At 37.1% G+C, this 14,493-nt stretch overlaps 1 protein-coding gene across 2 annotated transcripts in view; it reads left to right on the top strand.

Annotated features, from left to right (window-relative positions):
• The window catches only part of NPEPPS (aminopeptidase puromycin sensitive), a 94,599-nt gene that overhangs the window by 65,474 nt on the left and 14,632 nt on the right, over nt 1-14,493 (top strand). For both annotated transcript variants that reach the window (XM_035026976.1, XM_035026977.1), the window contains 7 exons: nt 1,982-2,146; nt 2,984-3,088; nt 3,522-3,582; nt 6,388-6,497; nt 9,519-9,582; nt 11,677-11,816; nt 13,737-13,871. In XM_035026976.1, the coding sequence (XP_034882867.1) occupies nt 1,982-2,146; nt 2,984-3,088; nt 3,522-3,582; nt 6,388-6,497; nt 9,519-9,582; nt 11,677-11,816; nt 13,737-13,871 (780 nt within the window). The remainder of the gene's footprint in view (nt 1-1,981; nt 2,147-2,983; nt 3,089-3,521; nt 3,583-6,387; nt 6,498-9,518; nt 9,583-11,676; nt 11,817-13,736; nt 13,872-14,493) is intronic.

The following is a 14,493-nucleotide window of genomic DNA, read 5'->3' as shown; positions in this document are numbered from 1 at the left end:
GTGTTTATCAGAATCTCTGTGTCAATCAAGAGTATGTGGATAGTCTTTATTCAACACAAAATACTTCCTAAACTGTTGTAGAATTTGCCTGCAAATGGCAAAGTCATAATACTAATTTGAGTGAGAGAAAGAGATTCCTCTTAGGTACAGAGATTACAGGCTAACTATAGTTTCTTGAGCATATTTATTATGTAGTTTAGTAGCTGAAAAGTAACCTGATAAATAACAACATGATCAGTTAGGTTGAAATGTTTTTAGGAGTCAGTTTTCTCATTGCCTAAAATGTTAAGTTGAAATTGGATAGAAATGAAACTAGGGAGTAACTGTAAAGTATATTAAAATTTCCAGCTGTCCCATTGAAATTATTATTTATTATGTTTGCAGTAAATTTTGCAGCGTTTGCAGTGAATGATCTCTGTTCTTAAGTCTTGACCTTTCCCTCTTACTCCAAATAAGTACTATCTATGTCGGCTAGCTGTGTTCAAGTTTGGGAGCACAGAGTTTAATGAATGAACTAGAAGTACCTCTGCAAAGAAAGAACTGGAGATTCTGGAGCCAGCCAAATTCCCTGATAGCATTTTAGGCTGCCAAAGAGCAGAACCTGACTTGGATGTTAGTTGAGTCCATATGGCATAGGAATAAGCAAGAAAGTAAGACATTTAGCAACTATTACGTGTCTGAGACAGCTTTTAAAGAAAGCCAGCCCTTGAAATTAAACCATTTCCTTTTGCTTTGGGTGTTTAAAATTTTACTTAGGGGTGAGAAAAAGTTTTGAAATATAATTTCATGTGGAATTAAGTATGCTGGTACCTGTATTCAAATATGTACAGAAATATTTTCTTCTCCTAATGTAGCAAGTTTGTTGCTACCAAACAATATTTGTTAGCTTTGAGCAGTCTTCATTTTTTATGATTTTATTTTTAAACTACCAGCAATAAATTTTAGTAGGGGTAATGTGCACATTCTCATATAGCTTTTAAGCAACTTTTTACTGGATTTGAGCAACTGTTCTAGTTATTAGATGTCAATTGTTTCTTTAACTGAAATTTAAGGGCTCATGATAGGTTGGTGAATAACTAGCTCTGTACCAGCTTATCTTTGTGGAAGCTACTAGTTAAGTGCACAAAGCACTTAGATAGCCTTTCATCACTTAATATTGAAAATATTTTATCTTTTCAGAATTTTAAATAAATGCCTTTTTGCTTTTCACCATTGCATTAGTCCTTTAGCATTTATCTTGGATTCTTATATTGCTTTCTTTTTGTAAGAGATTTAATCAACTTTAATGAAACTTAGATTAAAATCTCTTTCTAAAAAGTTGACTTTTTTTAAAAGTTGGTTTTATCTGTGACTCATTTGTATTCTTTGTCCATTCTACTGTTAATTCTTATTAGCAGGTGAGAATTTTATATTCCATAAATACTTAAACACCGTTCATTACTGAACTACTTACTGCCATGATACTTCTGTTAATTTTACCTAATTTTATATGAGCGGTACTGCTTTTCTGTTTATCTAGAAAGTTTAACTCGTCAGTCAGTCATTATGGAAATCCTTCCCAGTTTTCCTTATTTGGTCCTGGTAGCTTTCTGATTTATTAAACTAAATTTTACCTGACAATATAGGCTCTTGCCTACATTTATCTGCCCTCTTCCCCTTTTCCATATGAGGGCTTTCTCCCCTCCCTCCCTCCCTTTTTCCTTCCATTTTTATCTAGCTTTGGTAATAAAAAGTTACTTAGCTATGTTTTGAAATGTCCCTCAGGCCTAATGCCAAAATCACCAGTTGGCCTTCTTTTAGCATCTCTTTTAAGCATCTTTTTTGTTTAGAGACGTGAGTTATTTACTGAATGTTTTTTACTGAATTTTGGCTTAATAAGTTGTAAGTTGTAGAGTATAATGGAAGGGACATGTGAGTTTTTCAAATTAGTGGAATGATAAATACTTTGTTTTCTTTACACATTTCTTTCTTTTGTTTTTAGGAGTGGTGGACTCATCTTTGGTTAAATGAAGGCTTTGCATCATGGATTGAATATTTGTGTGTAGACCACTGCTTCCCAGAGTATGATATCTGGACTCAGTTTGTATCTGCTGATTACACTCGTGCCCAGGAACTTGATGCTTTAGATAACAGCCATCCTATTGAAGTGAGCCATACTTTTCAACTATTGGCCTTTGCTCTCATTTCTAATGAAATAAGTAATTTGTTATAGAGATACTTAGGAGCCTGAAAAGAAAAGAAAATTGCATGGGCAATTCACTTGTTTTTATAGCTCATATTTTCAGTCTTGAAAATCTCACAAGAGTAAGTACTAATTATGTTTCTTTTTAAGGTAGACAGTATAAGAATTTTATCTTTGTAGAGGCAAGTGCTATATATACCCATAAGCATTCACTAAATACATTTTTATTGAACAGTATGGGAGAACCATGCCTGTTGGGCAGTATGCACAAGGGAACATTATGATTCCGTTGTTGCAAAGAAAATTCTGAACGTATTCTTTTATTGTTGTCATTGTCTAAAATATATATAAAATTTTATTTCTCTTGACTTAGCCTATCCTTATTTTGACTAGTTTATATGAACAGATTTTGCCTCCAAAGAACTTATAGTCTACCTTGACATATTTATCCAAAGTCCTATGTAATTATAAGCTGTTACAGTTAGTTGCAAGAAATCCAATGTTTCTCATCTCTCCCTTCCTCCGTCTCCCAATTCCCCAATAAAATGATCCATGGTGATTTGCCTCCCAGCAAAGCCGAGCCAAGACCCACAGAGATGGTGGGGATCATGTTATATACTCCGCTTTATTAGTGTTAGTTACTACAGTCTTTTTAAGGATCATTAATATGCATTTATGAGTGAACTAAAGGCAGAAAAGTATCTTATGAGTTAGGAGGGTTTTTCTAGAAAGCTTTTTATGTAATTTAGTATTACAGGGTGTCTGCTTCCTGTCATAACCCTGAATCACACTGTCTGCCAGGTCAGTGTGGGCCATCCTGCTGAAGTTGATGAGATATTTGACGCTATATCATATAGCAAAGGTGCATCTGTCATCCGAATGCTCCATGACTACATTGGGGATAAGGTAAAAAAGCAATTAAAAAAAAAAATCTTCCATCCTTTTATGATGAAATCATAGTGTTTTGCATGGAAAAAAAGTGTCTACTTTTATCTAGATTAAGTTCCTAAGTAATTTTTCTAGACTCTAGGAGGATATTACCCTGATCCGGCTTATCTTCTTTTCTTTTTATATTGACTCTTGTGGTCTCTTAGATGAATGATGTGTAAATGTGTTTGGGGGATGTGTGGGAGGCTGGTATAAAACTTAAAAGCAAATGCAGAAGGCAAAGAGTATGCATTCTTAAATAAAAGACAGTAGACATTAGAGGGATAGATGTTTTTCAGTAAGTCCAACACTCAGCTAATTTGAGTAAATTAGCTTTTGAGTACTAATATGCAAATACACTATAAATTCCAAGGTCTTAATCTCCTGGATTTTAAAAATTGTGTTTTCTCAGGACTTTAAGAAAGGAATGAACATGTATTTAACCAAGTTCCAACAAAAGAATGCTGCCACAGGTAATCTTTAATAGCTTGAGATAGCAGTGAAGAGAAGGTGTTGGCACTCTATCCAGAGCGGGACATTTACTTTTTTCCAAATGCTTAACCTTCCGTGTGATAGATAGGAAATAAAGTTGACCTGTTTGGTGCCATGTGTTAAGTCATAGATCAACATGAATCAGAACCCGTTATCCTTCTTGTCCCCCTCCAGAACTCTGCTCTCTGTAGCTCAGTGTCCTGCCACCTCAGAGAGTCTGAAGAGTTTGGTTTACCTTACCAGAACTTGCTCTTTTTGGTGACTCATTGGTTTTATTGGCCTAAATTGACCAATGGCCATTAAAATTGCTACAAATTAACCATCTTTTACTGAACTTGTGGAACTACTGCAGTGAGTTTCAGTGAAGGTTTAAGAGTTTTCGTGGTTTAAGAGTGTATAGTGGTCTATGATTTATTGTGTATGGGAGTCAAAAGAAAGAATAAAGGTAGGAGTTGATTGAAGATGAAAAAGAGCCAGAGTTGGAGTTTTGAGTTCTTCAGTGAACAAAAATAGTTTAAAAGCAAGATTTGTGGGGGCACCTGGGTAGCTCAGTTGGTTGGGCATCTACCTTTGGCTCAGGTCATGGTCCTGGGGTCCTGGGATCGAGCCCCACATAGGGCTCCCTGCTCAGCAAGAAGTCTGCTTCTCTCTCTCCCACTCCCCCTGCTTGTGTTCCCTCTCTCACTGTCTCTCTCTCTCTCTGTCAAATAAATAAATAAATAAAATCTTAAAAAAAAAAGGCAAGATTTATGTAATGTCACTAGTATCTAATAGAATGACAAAAGTTCAGAGAGGCCTGGCATGGGCTGTTCCTGAGGTTTGTGACCTGTGAATTAAAAATACAGAGTATATCTGCCTCTCTGTTCAGGACATGATGTAACCCTGACACTCTCCCCTCCTACCCTACCCCCACCCCCTGCTGTAAATTTCCACCTCAGTTTATAAAAGAGAGAGGCATTCTGTTCCTTAAAGCAGAACTACAGAGAATGTGCTCCTGTAAGTTTTCTGAGTCTTTAGCATCATACATATAATACATGAGGAAAGAACCTTATAGTTCTTTTTTCTTTTTTTTAAAGATTTTATTCATTTATTTGACAGAGACAGACACAGCGGGAGAGGGAACACAAGCAGGGGGAGTGGGAGAGGGAGAAGCAGGCTTCCCGCCAAGTAGGGAGCCCGATGTGGGGCTCAATCCCAGAACCCTGGGATCATGACCCGAGCTCAAGGCAGACACTTAACGACTAAGCCGCCCAGGTGCCCCAGAACCTTATAGTTCTTAAACTATAATGTACACACAGTGACCCAGGGTCTATGGAAATGTTTCTAATTAAGTAGGTCTGGGTTAAGACCTGAGGATCTGCCTAACAAGCTCCCGGTGAAGCCAGTGGCTGGTTTATAGGCCACCTTTTGCACAGCGAGGCCTACCATGGACCTTTTCTTGGTTTGCTTATGTTATGAAAGACAATTGGTAGTTCAGACACAGTGCAGTCACCATCCATGGTTTTGATCCTCTGTCTCTCCTCACTCCCCTTTCCTTAATTCGTGCCTTTATGATCTCTCTCCTGAATTCTGCAGTTGCCTACCAGCTTAGTACTCTCTTTGGTTTTCTCTCTCACTCTGAGGCTTGCCAGGGTTATCTTTCTAAAGCAAATCTCTGATTGCATCACCTACTAATTAAAAACACTCAAGATACTTCACTCCCCTCCACAGTAGAGCCCCACAGTCTTAGCAGCTCAGCCTCAGTGCTCGCACACCTGGGCCTCTGTCTTCAGCTTATTGAAAATTTGCTGTTACTGATATTTTCTGTCTTTTCTTACACTTTCTTCTTTGTACATAGACCATTTATTCTGTCTACCTGGATTGCCCTTTTCCCTTTGTCAGCCTAATGAACAACTCCTCTTCAAGATGGAGACCAAAAGCCAACTCTTGTGAAGCCTTTATTTTTCTTGGATTTTTCTTTTTTTTTTTTTTAATATTTTATTTATTTATTTGAGAGAGAAGCAGCATGAGAAGGGATAGGGTCAGAGGGAGAAGCAGACTCCCTGCCGAGCAGGGAGCCCGATGTGGGACTCGATCCCAGGACCCCGGGATCATGACCTGAGCCAAAGGCAGTCGCTTAACCAACTGAGCCACCCAGGCGCCCTTTTCTTGGATTTTTCTTGAAGGGCTTTTCCTCTGTTCATGTCCCAATTCTAGTGTGTATCACATTGTATTGCTCTTTTGTTTACTTGACCACCAGTGCTATTTGACCCTGTGAGTTTTACTTCAACCTCAGAGCATTGAATATTTTTTAACCTCTGTTAATCAAATGGGTATAATGGTTATAAGTTTGTGGATGATTATTTAGGGGTGATCTTGAATATGTTTCTATTTGTTTCTATTTCTTCTTGTTTGAACTCACCTGTTTATCTTTTGGTTATTATAATTTGTGATTTTCTTTTTAAGTAAACTCTAGGCCCAACGTGGGGCTCGAACTCACAACTCCGAGATCAAGAGTCGCATGCTCCACCGACTGAGCCAGCCAGGCACCCCTATAATTTGTGATTTTTTTAGTAAATTGGAACAATTAAGGACATCTTAGACTAAAAGACCAGTTTTTGTAATAGAATTTATTTGATGGGGAGGCGAGGGGACATTAATTTGACCCCCTGTTTGTCTCCTGAACCTGAAAGAACCAAAAAATTGGTTAGCAATGTAGTGTCAGGAGTTATGTAAAATTTCTGGTTTGTTTAGGAAAACAAAAATGTCAACATTTTAGATTTTCATTGTTTGTGTTTATCTTCTAGAGGATCTCTGGGAAAGTTTAGAAAATGCCAGTGGTAAACCTATAGCAGCGGTGATGAATACCTGGACCAAACAAATGGGATTCCCCCTCATTTATGTGGAAGCAGAACAGGTAACCTTATAAAAAGTCCTCCAGTTCATCTGCTACTGTATTAAATGAAATTCAGTCAGTGTTATCAAATTTGCTTTTCTGTACTTTAAGTATTCTAGGTAACATTTAAGCCAGCCTTTGCATTGTTTTCTCAGTGATTTATTATCTCTATACTGAATAGTTTGTCCCCCACATCATTAAAATCATACGTACTTACAGCAGAAAACAAAATGTTGTCTACTTTTACTGTCCCCAAGGAAAACTGTAAACTTGATATGTTCCTTTTTTTTTTTAAGTTTATTTATTTATTTATTTACTTATTTAAGTAATCTCCATACCCCATGTGGGGCTTGAACTCACGACCCTGAGATCAAGAGTTGCTTGCTCTTCTGACTGAGCCAGCCAGTCACCCCTTGATATAAATCTAAAATGAACAAGTGGGGTTTATTCCAGGAATGCAAAGTTGGTTTAACAGTTAAAAAAACAGGGGCACCTGGGTGGCTCAGTTGGTGAGGTGGCTGCCTTCGGCTCAGGTCATGATCCCAGGGTCCTGGGATCGAGTCCCACATCGGGCTCCCTGCTCTTTGGGAAGCCTGCTCCTCCCTCCCCCGCTCCCCCTGTTTGTGTTTCCTCTCTGGCTGGCTGTCTCTCTGTCAAATAAATAAAATCTTAACAAACAAACAAACAACAGTATATTGATTCATAATCACTACATTAACAGAATACAGGTGAAGAACCACATAATCACTTCAATAGATGCAGAAATAGCAGTTGTTAAAATTCTACACCAATTTACAGTATTCTTTAAAACTAGGGGTTTTTTTAAAGATTTTATTTTTAAGTAATCTCTGTGCTCAACTTGGGTCTCGAACCCACAACCCTGAGACTGAGAGTCGTGTGCTCTACCAGCTGAGACAGCCAGGTGTCCCTTAAATTAGTTTTAATGTTGGTTGGGTGGCAGTGTGATTTTGATTAGAATTGCACTATTATTAGTTGAACTGTTAGCTGCGTTCAGAGAGGCATGCTTCAAAATGAGTTGTCCCCCCAAGAGCACTGAGAGTTACACATCAGCCTTCAACGCATACCAGAAGTTTATCTTAACTTAGTTTAATTATATGAAATTATGGAATTGTTCTTTTATTTCTTTGCCATGGTTTTTTGACCTGCACAGAGAATTAATTACTGTTCATTTTTAGGGAGGAAGATTCATAGCTCTTTTTTGGTGTATGTTCACTCTTGTGGTTCTGCACTGTCCATAAAACTAAGTATGTTTTGCAAAGATTTTCTCAATATGGCATTCTAAGTTAAGTTAGTAAATTTGGGTTTTTGTACGGTAAGAATTCTAGGTGACACTTAACCTAGCCCTTGTACTCTCAAAATGCACCCCAGTTTACTGATTTGTTACAGTGCTTGCAGGTTAACCTTCTGGAGCCACATCTTACCCTTAAACATGATTGTATTTTATAATAAAGTATACACATTTGAAGACCTCTCAGTTAGATTGAGCATTTGAAAAGGTAGTTTAGGGAATGCAATCAATCATTTCTTATTGGTGGGAAAAGATATCTAGAAGCTTAGTGACCTTCTATTAGGCCATTATGACCATTTTGTTTCTTTCTACTCTTCTTCCTCCACTTTGAACTGGTCTGTTAATAGGAGATGCCTGATCAAACTTGACATTGACGTTCTATATTGACTAACAAGGAGTTTTCATTTTATCTGTTTTTAAGAATAATGACATGCTACAAAGATGATTGTTCTTTTCACCCCTGGGGATTTCATTCCTTCAAAAACTGTCAACACTTTAGTGATTACATGTAAAACAGACTATTAGGCCATATTTTTTTCTTCAAGCAGAACACATTTTTAAGGTATCAGAATACTAATACCTGACTTCCTCTGTGTTACTGAGACTAAATTAACTTTTCCATCAAGCTACTTTCAAAGTCTTACTTTCTTTGTTTTGTTGTTTTTTGTCCACACATAGCCAAACTCATCCTCCATTTCACACTATAATAAAAATAAAAAGCCTATCTATGACTCTTAATTCCTTTAAAAAAAGGAGAGCACTCCAACATATAATATCTTGATTATGATTTATTTCTCACTTTATATTCCCTAAATGTAAACATTTTTGCTTTATTTCTGAATCAATTTAAAAGTCACCTTTCAACTTTCTCGACGACATCTCTGACAAATAACTAATCAGTGATGGATGCAGTGTTTAAGTTCATTAGCAAGTTCTTTGTGGCATCAAAGTGGTCATTGCTGCTTTACTCAGATCTTTCAGCTTTTCAATTCTGTCTTGTGTAGTCAGTTTATCCATAAAGGTCATGGCCTAATTTTACATTTGATGTGGGTGATGCTAAATCTGTTATATCTTAACGTTATTTAAAATGTTCCAGGACATATTAACAAATGATAAGTAAAACAAATGAACGCATACTGTTGAAGTATTTTTTTTAAATATGTACTTGCCTTTGTTGCTTCTGGCTTTTTAGTGTTTTGCAGTTTTCCCCCCACCACTTTTTTTGTGTTTCATTGCAAAGCTCAGCCTTTGAAGCAAGGTGTGTGCCTCTGTCATGTGTATTGGTCTTTTTCATGTTTATTGGTCATTCTAAAAATTTGAATTCCTAACATGCTAATCTGAGGTTGCCACTTTCTAGAAGTGGAAGAGTCTGGAGATATAACCTCCCTCTATAAAGATAAAAACAGCTTGCTGTAGTATTATTTATCGTTATGTATCCTTGAGAAAATGGTAACACTTTAAAGTTCTTGTCTGCATGTATATCCCTTCATTACATAGAACATGGCCTTTTATTTAAAGTATTGTTATTTTGAGGCCTAAATGAGAAGCAATGCCTTTTCTCCCATTCTGTCTATCATCATCTTCATCACTGTTGCACTTCGGGTTCTCACGAGTCACTTGGTCACTTGGCCATACTAGTTTCACCTTCTACTTTGTCACAGAAGTGTTGCCCCCTCCAAAAAAAAAAAAAAAGTGTGAATACTACCATTTTAGCTTTTGTTTTCCTTCTTTAGGTAGAAGATGACAGATTATTGAGGTTGTCCCAGAGGAAGTTCTGTGCCAGTGGACCATATGTTGGTAAGCAAGTGGCTATAAGTGGGAGCTGATAAATGAATTTGGATACCATATGAGTCAAGTGTTCCAATTAATAGGAAATAATTATTTGTAATTGTAATACTTTTAATAGAATTAAATAAAAACAAGGAAATGGTAATAAAATACAAATCTAGGAAATTAAAAAAGGAGATTCATGAGGTATTTGTAGTGTTTTGATATTCTTTGATTTTTGAAATTCCATGTCGTTATTGGAAGCTATAAGAAATGAATTAGGATAGGAACACCCAAGAAGTAATGCTTTAGCCTTCATCCCTCAAAGAAGCCTTGGTGCACATTTGTGTGGGTAGCTAATTTTTTTTTTTTTTTAATTATTGGGCATACTAAGTAAGTAAACAAGTAAATAAATAAAGCCCAGTAATTATTTAGCATTATTATGTACCAGTTACCATGCTAATCAGTATAACTGATCCTTATTTTATAGTCTCAGCAGCCCCATTTGGTAGATAGTATTTCCTTTTTACAAATGAGGGAGCTGAGGCATAGCTGGGTTAGTTAAGTTGCCCAAGGTCACCTATCTAATGAGTTAAAGAGTAGGAAATCAAACAAAATAGTTGGATTACATGAGTTTATACCTTTAACCACCACTCAACTCTGGTTTTTCAAATATTTCTACAGGTCATTGATTCTTTTGCTCAGGAAATTAAAAGTGTTTCTCTGCACCTTTCTCACTTCCTTTATTTTTTTTTTAAGATTTTATTTATTTATTTGACAGAGAGAGAGATTCTTATTAATTGCAACTTTAAACTGCACTGTCATTGTAATGAGATGTTAACTTGGATGATGTGTTGTCATTGTAAATAAATATACAGCTATAATCAAGTGAGATCAGACATATAATAAGAAGTGTGTCACTGAAATGTGAAATTCCTATAACTGGTGTTGGAAAACCATTTCACAAAAAATAACAGTTGGTAAAGATTATCCTGTACTCTGTACCATTCATGAATAGGCAGACAGGCAGGCAGGGAGAGGGAGAAGCAGGCTCCCTGCTGAACAGGGAGCCCAATGCGGGGCTTGATCCCAGGACCCTGGGATCATGACCTGAGCGGAAGGCAGACGCTTAACCGACTGTGCCACCCAGGGAAGGTGTATATCAGAATCACCAATACCTTTTCATGCTCCGCCCTCCAAAATATGGTACACCCTACTAGGGTGAGGAGGTGCAGCTTTCCATCCTTAACCTTCCTTAGCATTTAGAATTACTCTTTAGATAACTATGGCTGACAAGTCAGATGACAGGTTTATTATCCAAAATAAATCCCAAAGTATTACAGTTTCTGTTTCCTGCCTCATACCAGTCTGCATGGTAGGACTGACAGGTTTTGCAGTTTTTTCAAATACTCCGTGACCAGTATAGGCAGTATTAAAACCTGAACTATCCCAGCATTAGGAGAAAATTCTGATTTGTGCTTTAGGCTAATAGCATAAAGCTATATAACTTATTAATAGTTAGATTAATGCATTGGGCAGTGACTCTCTTCTGTTTGGTATCTTAATTCAAAGTCTGTTCTGCTGATACCTAAAGACAGTATGTTATCTGCCTTACAAAAGTTTGGACTTTTAGCTATAACTTTTTAGTGATGGAATCCATCAGCTCCAGGGAGTATCATGTCTATCACAGAAATAAAAATCAACCCTTCATTGTTGCAGTAGTATATATACCTGTTGAGGACTGCACCTTAGAATGTTTTTAAATGCTATATGAGAGCTTTCACCTACTTGAAATTTCTTTTAACAGTAAAATCATTACTGTCTCTATGGCTCTGTAAAGGGAAAACGACAAATTAAAATCACTGTATTTGTGATACTACAACTGAATAAACTGTTCTCCTTTTTTAAGCCATTGTGATTTTGTTAAAAAAATCCTCTCTTCCTTTGTACTAGTATTATTCAGGTTATGGAAGAATTTATGTACCATTGAAAATGAGCTGTTGGCTTAACAGTTAGACTCAAGCTCATGTGTAGGACACCTGTCCTCTCTCTCCGCCTTACCCTCTATTTCTTCCAGTGACAAATTATTTTTCAAGTTTCCTATTCTTTCTTCTCTTGCTTAAGGAGAAGACTGTCCCCAGTGGATGGTTCCTATCACAATCTCTACTAGCGAAGATCCCAACCATGCCAAACTGAAAATTCTGATGGACAAGCCAGAGATGAATGTGGTTTTGAAAAATGTCAAACCAGACCAGTGGGTAAAGGTAAGTCTAGAAATGGCCTGGCCATTTTTACCTGACCGAAATTAATTGATTTCTCTCACTCCCTTTATGCACTTTATGGCTGGCTCTAAATTCTGCCTTAGTTTAGACTAGGACTTGCAAAGACAAAAGCATTACTAAACTTTCCTGTGTGAAATTGAGGGCCAGTTTTTCAATTAATATGGTCTAGATATCTTCCCTTATGTCAATTAAGGAAGTGGTAGATAAGCAGATATTTAAAGGATAGGATCAAAGGGGAAAAAATAGTAGACTATGTATAAAGTCACATTAACTTTAGATTTGTAGTCTTGAAACTTCAAACTGCATTGTCATTGTAATGAGATGTTAACTTGGATGATGTGTTGTCATTGTAAATATACAGCTATAATCAAGTGAGCTCAGACATATAATAATAAGTCTGTGTCACTGAAATGTGAAATTCCTATAACTTGGTGTTGGAAAACCATTTCACAAAAAATAACAGTTGGTCAAGATGATTTTTCATTATCCTGTATTCTGTACCATTCATAATGAAAGTATCTACTACACTTTTCTCCCAGCTATAGGTTCCTAATAGGAATTATACATTGTCTCAGACTTCTGTGCTTTTCTGGAAAAAAAAAAAAAAAAATTTCTCCCTTTGTTTTAATACATATTTTTAAAATATACTTAGTGGAATACTATATTACCATTTGAAATTAATCGGGAAGATTATGTAGCCATATGAAATTTTTCTTATAAATGAGAAAAACATGTACGCAATGATTGTAATTGAGTAAATAAAGGTATTATTACTGCAGTAAAAGTTAAAGGGACCAATAAAACAGCAGTTGTATTATTGTGAGGTGATTTTAAAAAATACTTATATATAGGGTGCCTGGGTGGCTCAGTTGGTTAAGCGACTGCCTTCGGCTCAGGTCATGATCCTGGAGTCCCGGGATCGAGTCCCGCATCGGGCTCCCTGCTCGGCAGGGAGTCTGCTTCTCCCTCTGACCCCCCCGTCTCATGTGCTCTCTCTCTCTCTCTCAAATAAATAAATAAATAAAATCTTTTAAAAAAAAATACTTATATATAAATAGTAAAATATTTATATCTTATGCTATTATTTTACCTTTAAAGCATTTGATATATAAGTATTATCAAAAATATTTTTGGGATGCCTGGGTGGCTCGGTTGGTTGGGTGTCTGCCTTTGGCTCAGGTCGGGATCCCAGGGTCCTGGTCTCGAGCCCCGCCTCAGGCTCGCTGCTCGGCGGGGAGTCTGCTTCTCCCTCTCCCTCTGCCTGCTGCTCTGCCTATCTCTCTCTCTGTCAAATAAATAAATAAATAAAATCTTTTAAAAAAAAATTTTTTTTGCCTGTTGGTAAATAGCCTGTAGAGAATGATGACAGTCTGTGATTACCTCACTCCACAAATCACATGAAATTACCTTTTAAGTCCACATAATTCTTTAAAATCTAGGATCTGAGCATTGTTCTGTTGAGACTCTGGCTGAATAGATGAGTGTCAAGGCTTATCTCCCTCAGAGATTCCACTGTCCATGCGCTCTTACATATACTAAGTATTTTCTGTAAACTTAAAACTGTCCACTGAGAGTAGATAGAAACTGGCCCCTGTGACTCTCTCCCTCCCTACCATCAAGCTCAGTTTGGAGCCTGACGTGGGGCTCAATGTCCCAACCCTGAGATCATAACCTGAGCTGAAATCAGGAATCAGACAGTTAACCGACTGAGCCACCCAGGCACCCCGACAACCGATTTCTGTCTTTGTGTATTGTTTCATTTTCATCCCTGCCTGTATATGTGAGCTTTGTTGTTTTCGCTCAGATAAACGAAAACCAGAACAACTTTCACACCTGCTCAAGATGCTTTAAAAAAACAAAGGCAGCTGTTTAATTAATAATGCCCTTTGGGTGTCTTTTCAGTTAAACCTGGGAACAGTTGGATTTTATCGGACACAGTACAGCTCAGCCATGCTGGAAAGTTTATTACCAGGCATTCGTGACCTCTCTCTGCCCCCTGTGGATCGACTTGGATTACAGAATGACCTCTTCTCCTTGGTGAGCCTCTCTCAAGTAGTATGATGGATTTTGTTGATTAAAGGATTTTGTTTTTCCTGGAGTGTCCGTCTGAAACATAATTAGAAGAATATGGTTCTTCCTGAAGGTTGAACACCTTTTGGGACTAGAGCAAATGAATAATTATTAATTAACAGGACAAGATCGAACCTTTTTAATTTATCAGAAACAAATCCCATCCCACTACTCCTAAGCCAGGTTTTGCAACTAAAACTGCCCTTTGTAAGGTAGAAATTCTTTTCAGTAGAAATAGGATAGGTATGAGCCTTGAAGAAATTTCCCTACTGATGTGTTTTTTTAAATAATTAATTCAGGGGCACCTGGGTGGCTCAGTCAGTTAAACGGCTGCCTTCGGCTCAGGTCATAATCCCAGGGTCCTGGGATCGAGCCCCGCATCGGACTCCCTGTTCAGCAGAGAGCCTGCTTCTCCCTTTCCCTCTGCCTGCCGCTCTGCCTACTTGTGCTATCTCTCTGTCAAATAAATAAATTTTTAAAAATCTTTAAAAAAAATTTTTTTTTTAAATAATTCAGAGTGATTTATCTTTTTCTAAAATAGTGATTATACTTTGCTGGAAACATCTAGAATTTTTTAACATTCCATTGG

This window comes from Mirounga leonina, unplaced genomic scaffold, assembly GCF_011800145.1.
Source record: "Mirounga leonina isolate KUSES-001 unplaced genomic scaffold, KU_Mleo_1.0 Mir_200, whole genome shotgun sequence".
NCBI lineage: Eukaryota > Metazoa > Chordata > Mammalia > Carnivora > Phocidae > Mirounga > Mirounga leonina.
The sequence above is the reverse complement of the archived record's forward strand: the minus strand, read 5'-3'. Positions and strand labels throughout refer to the sequence as shown.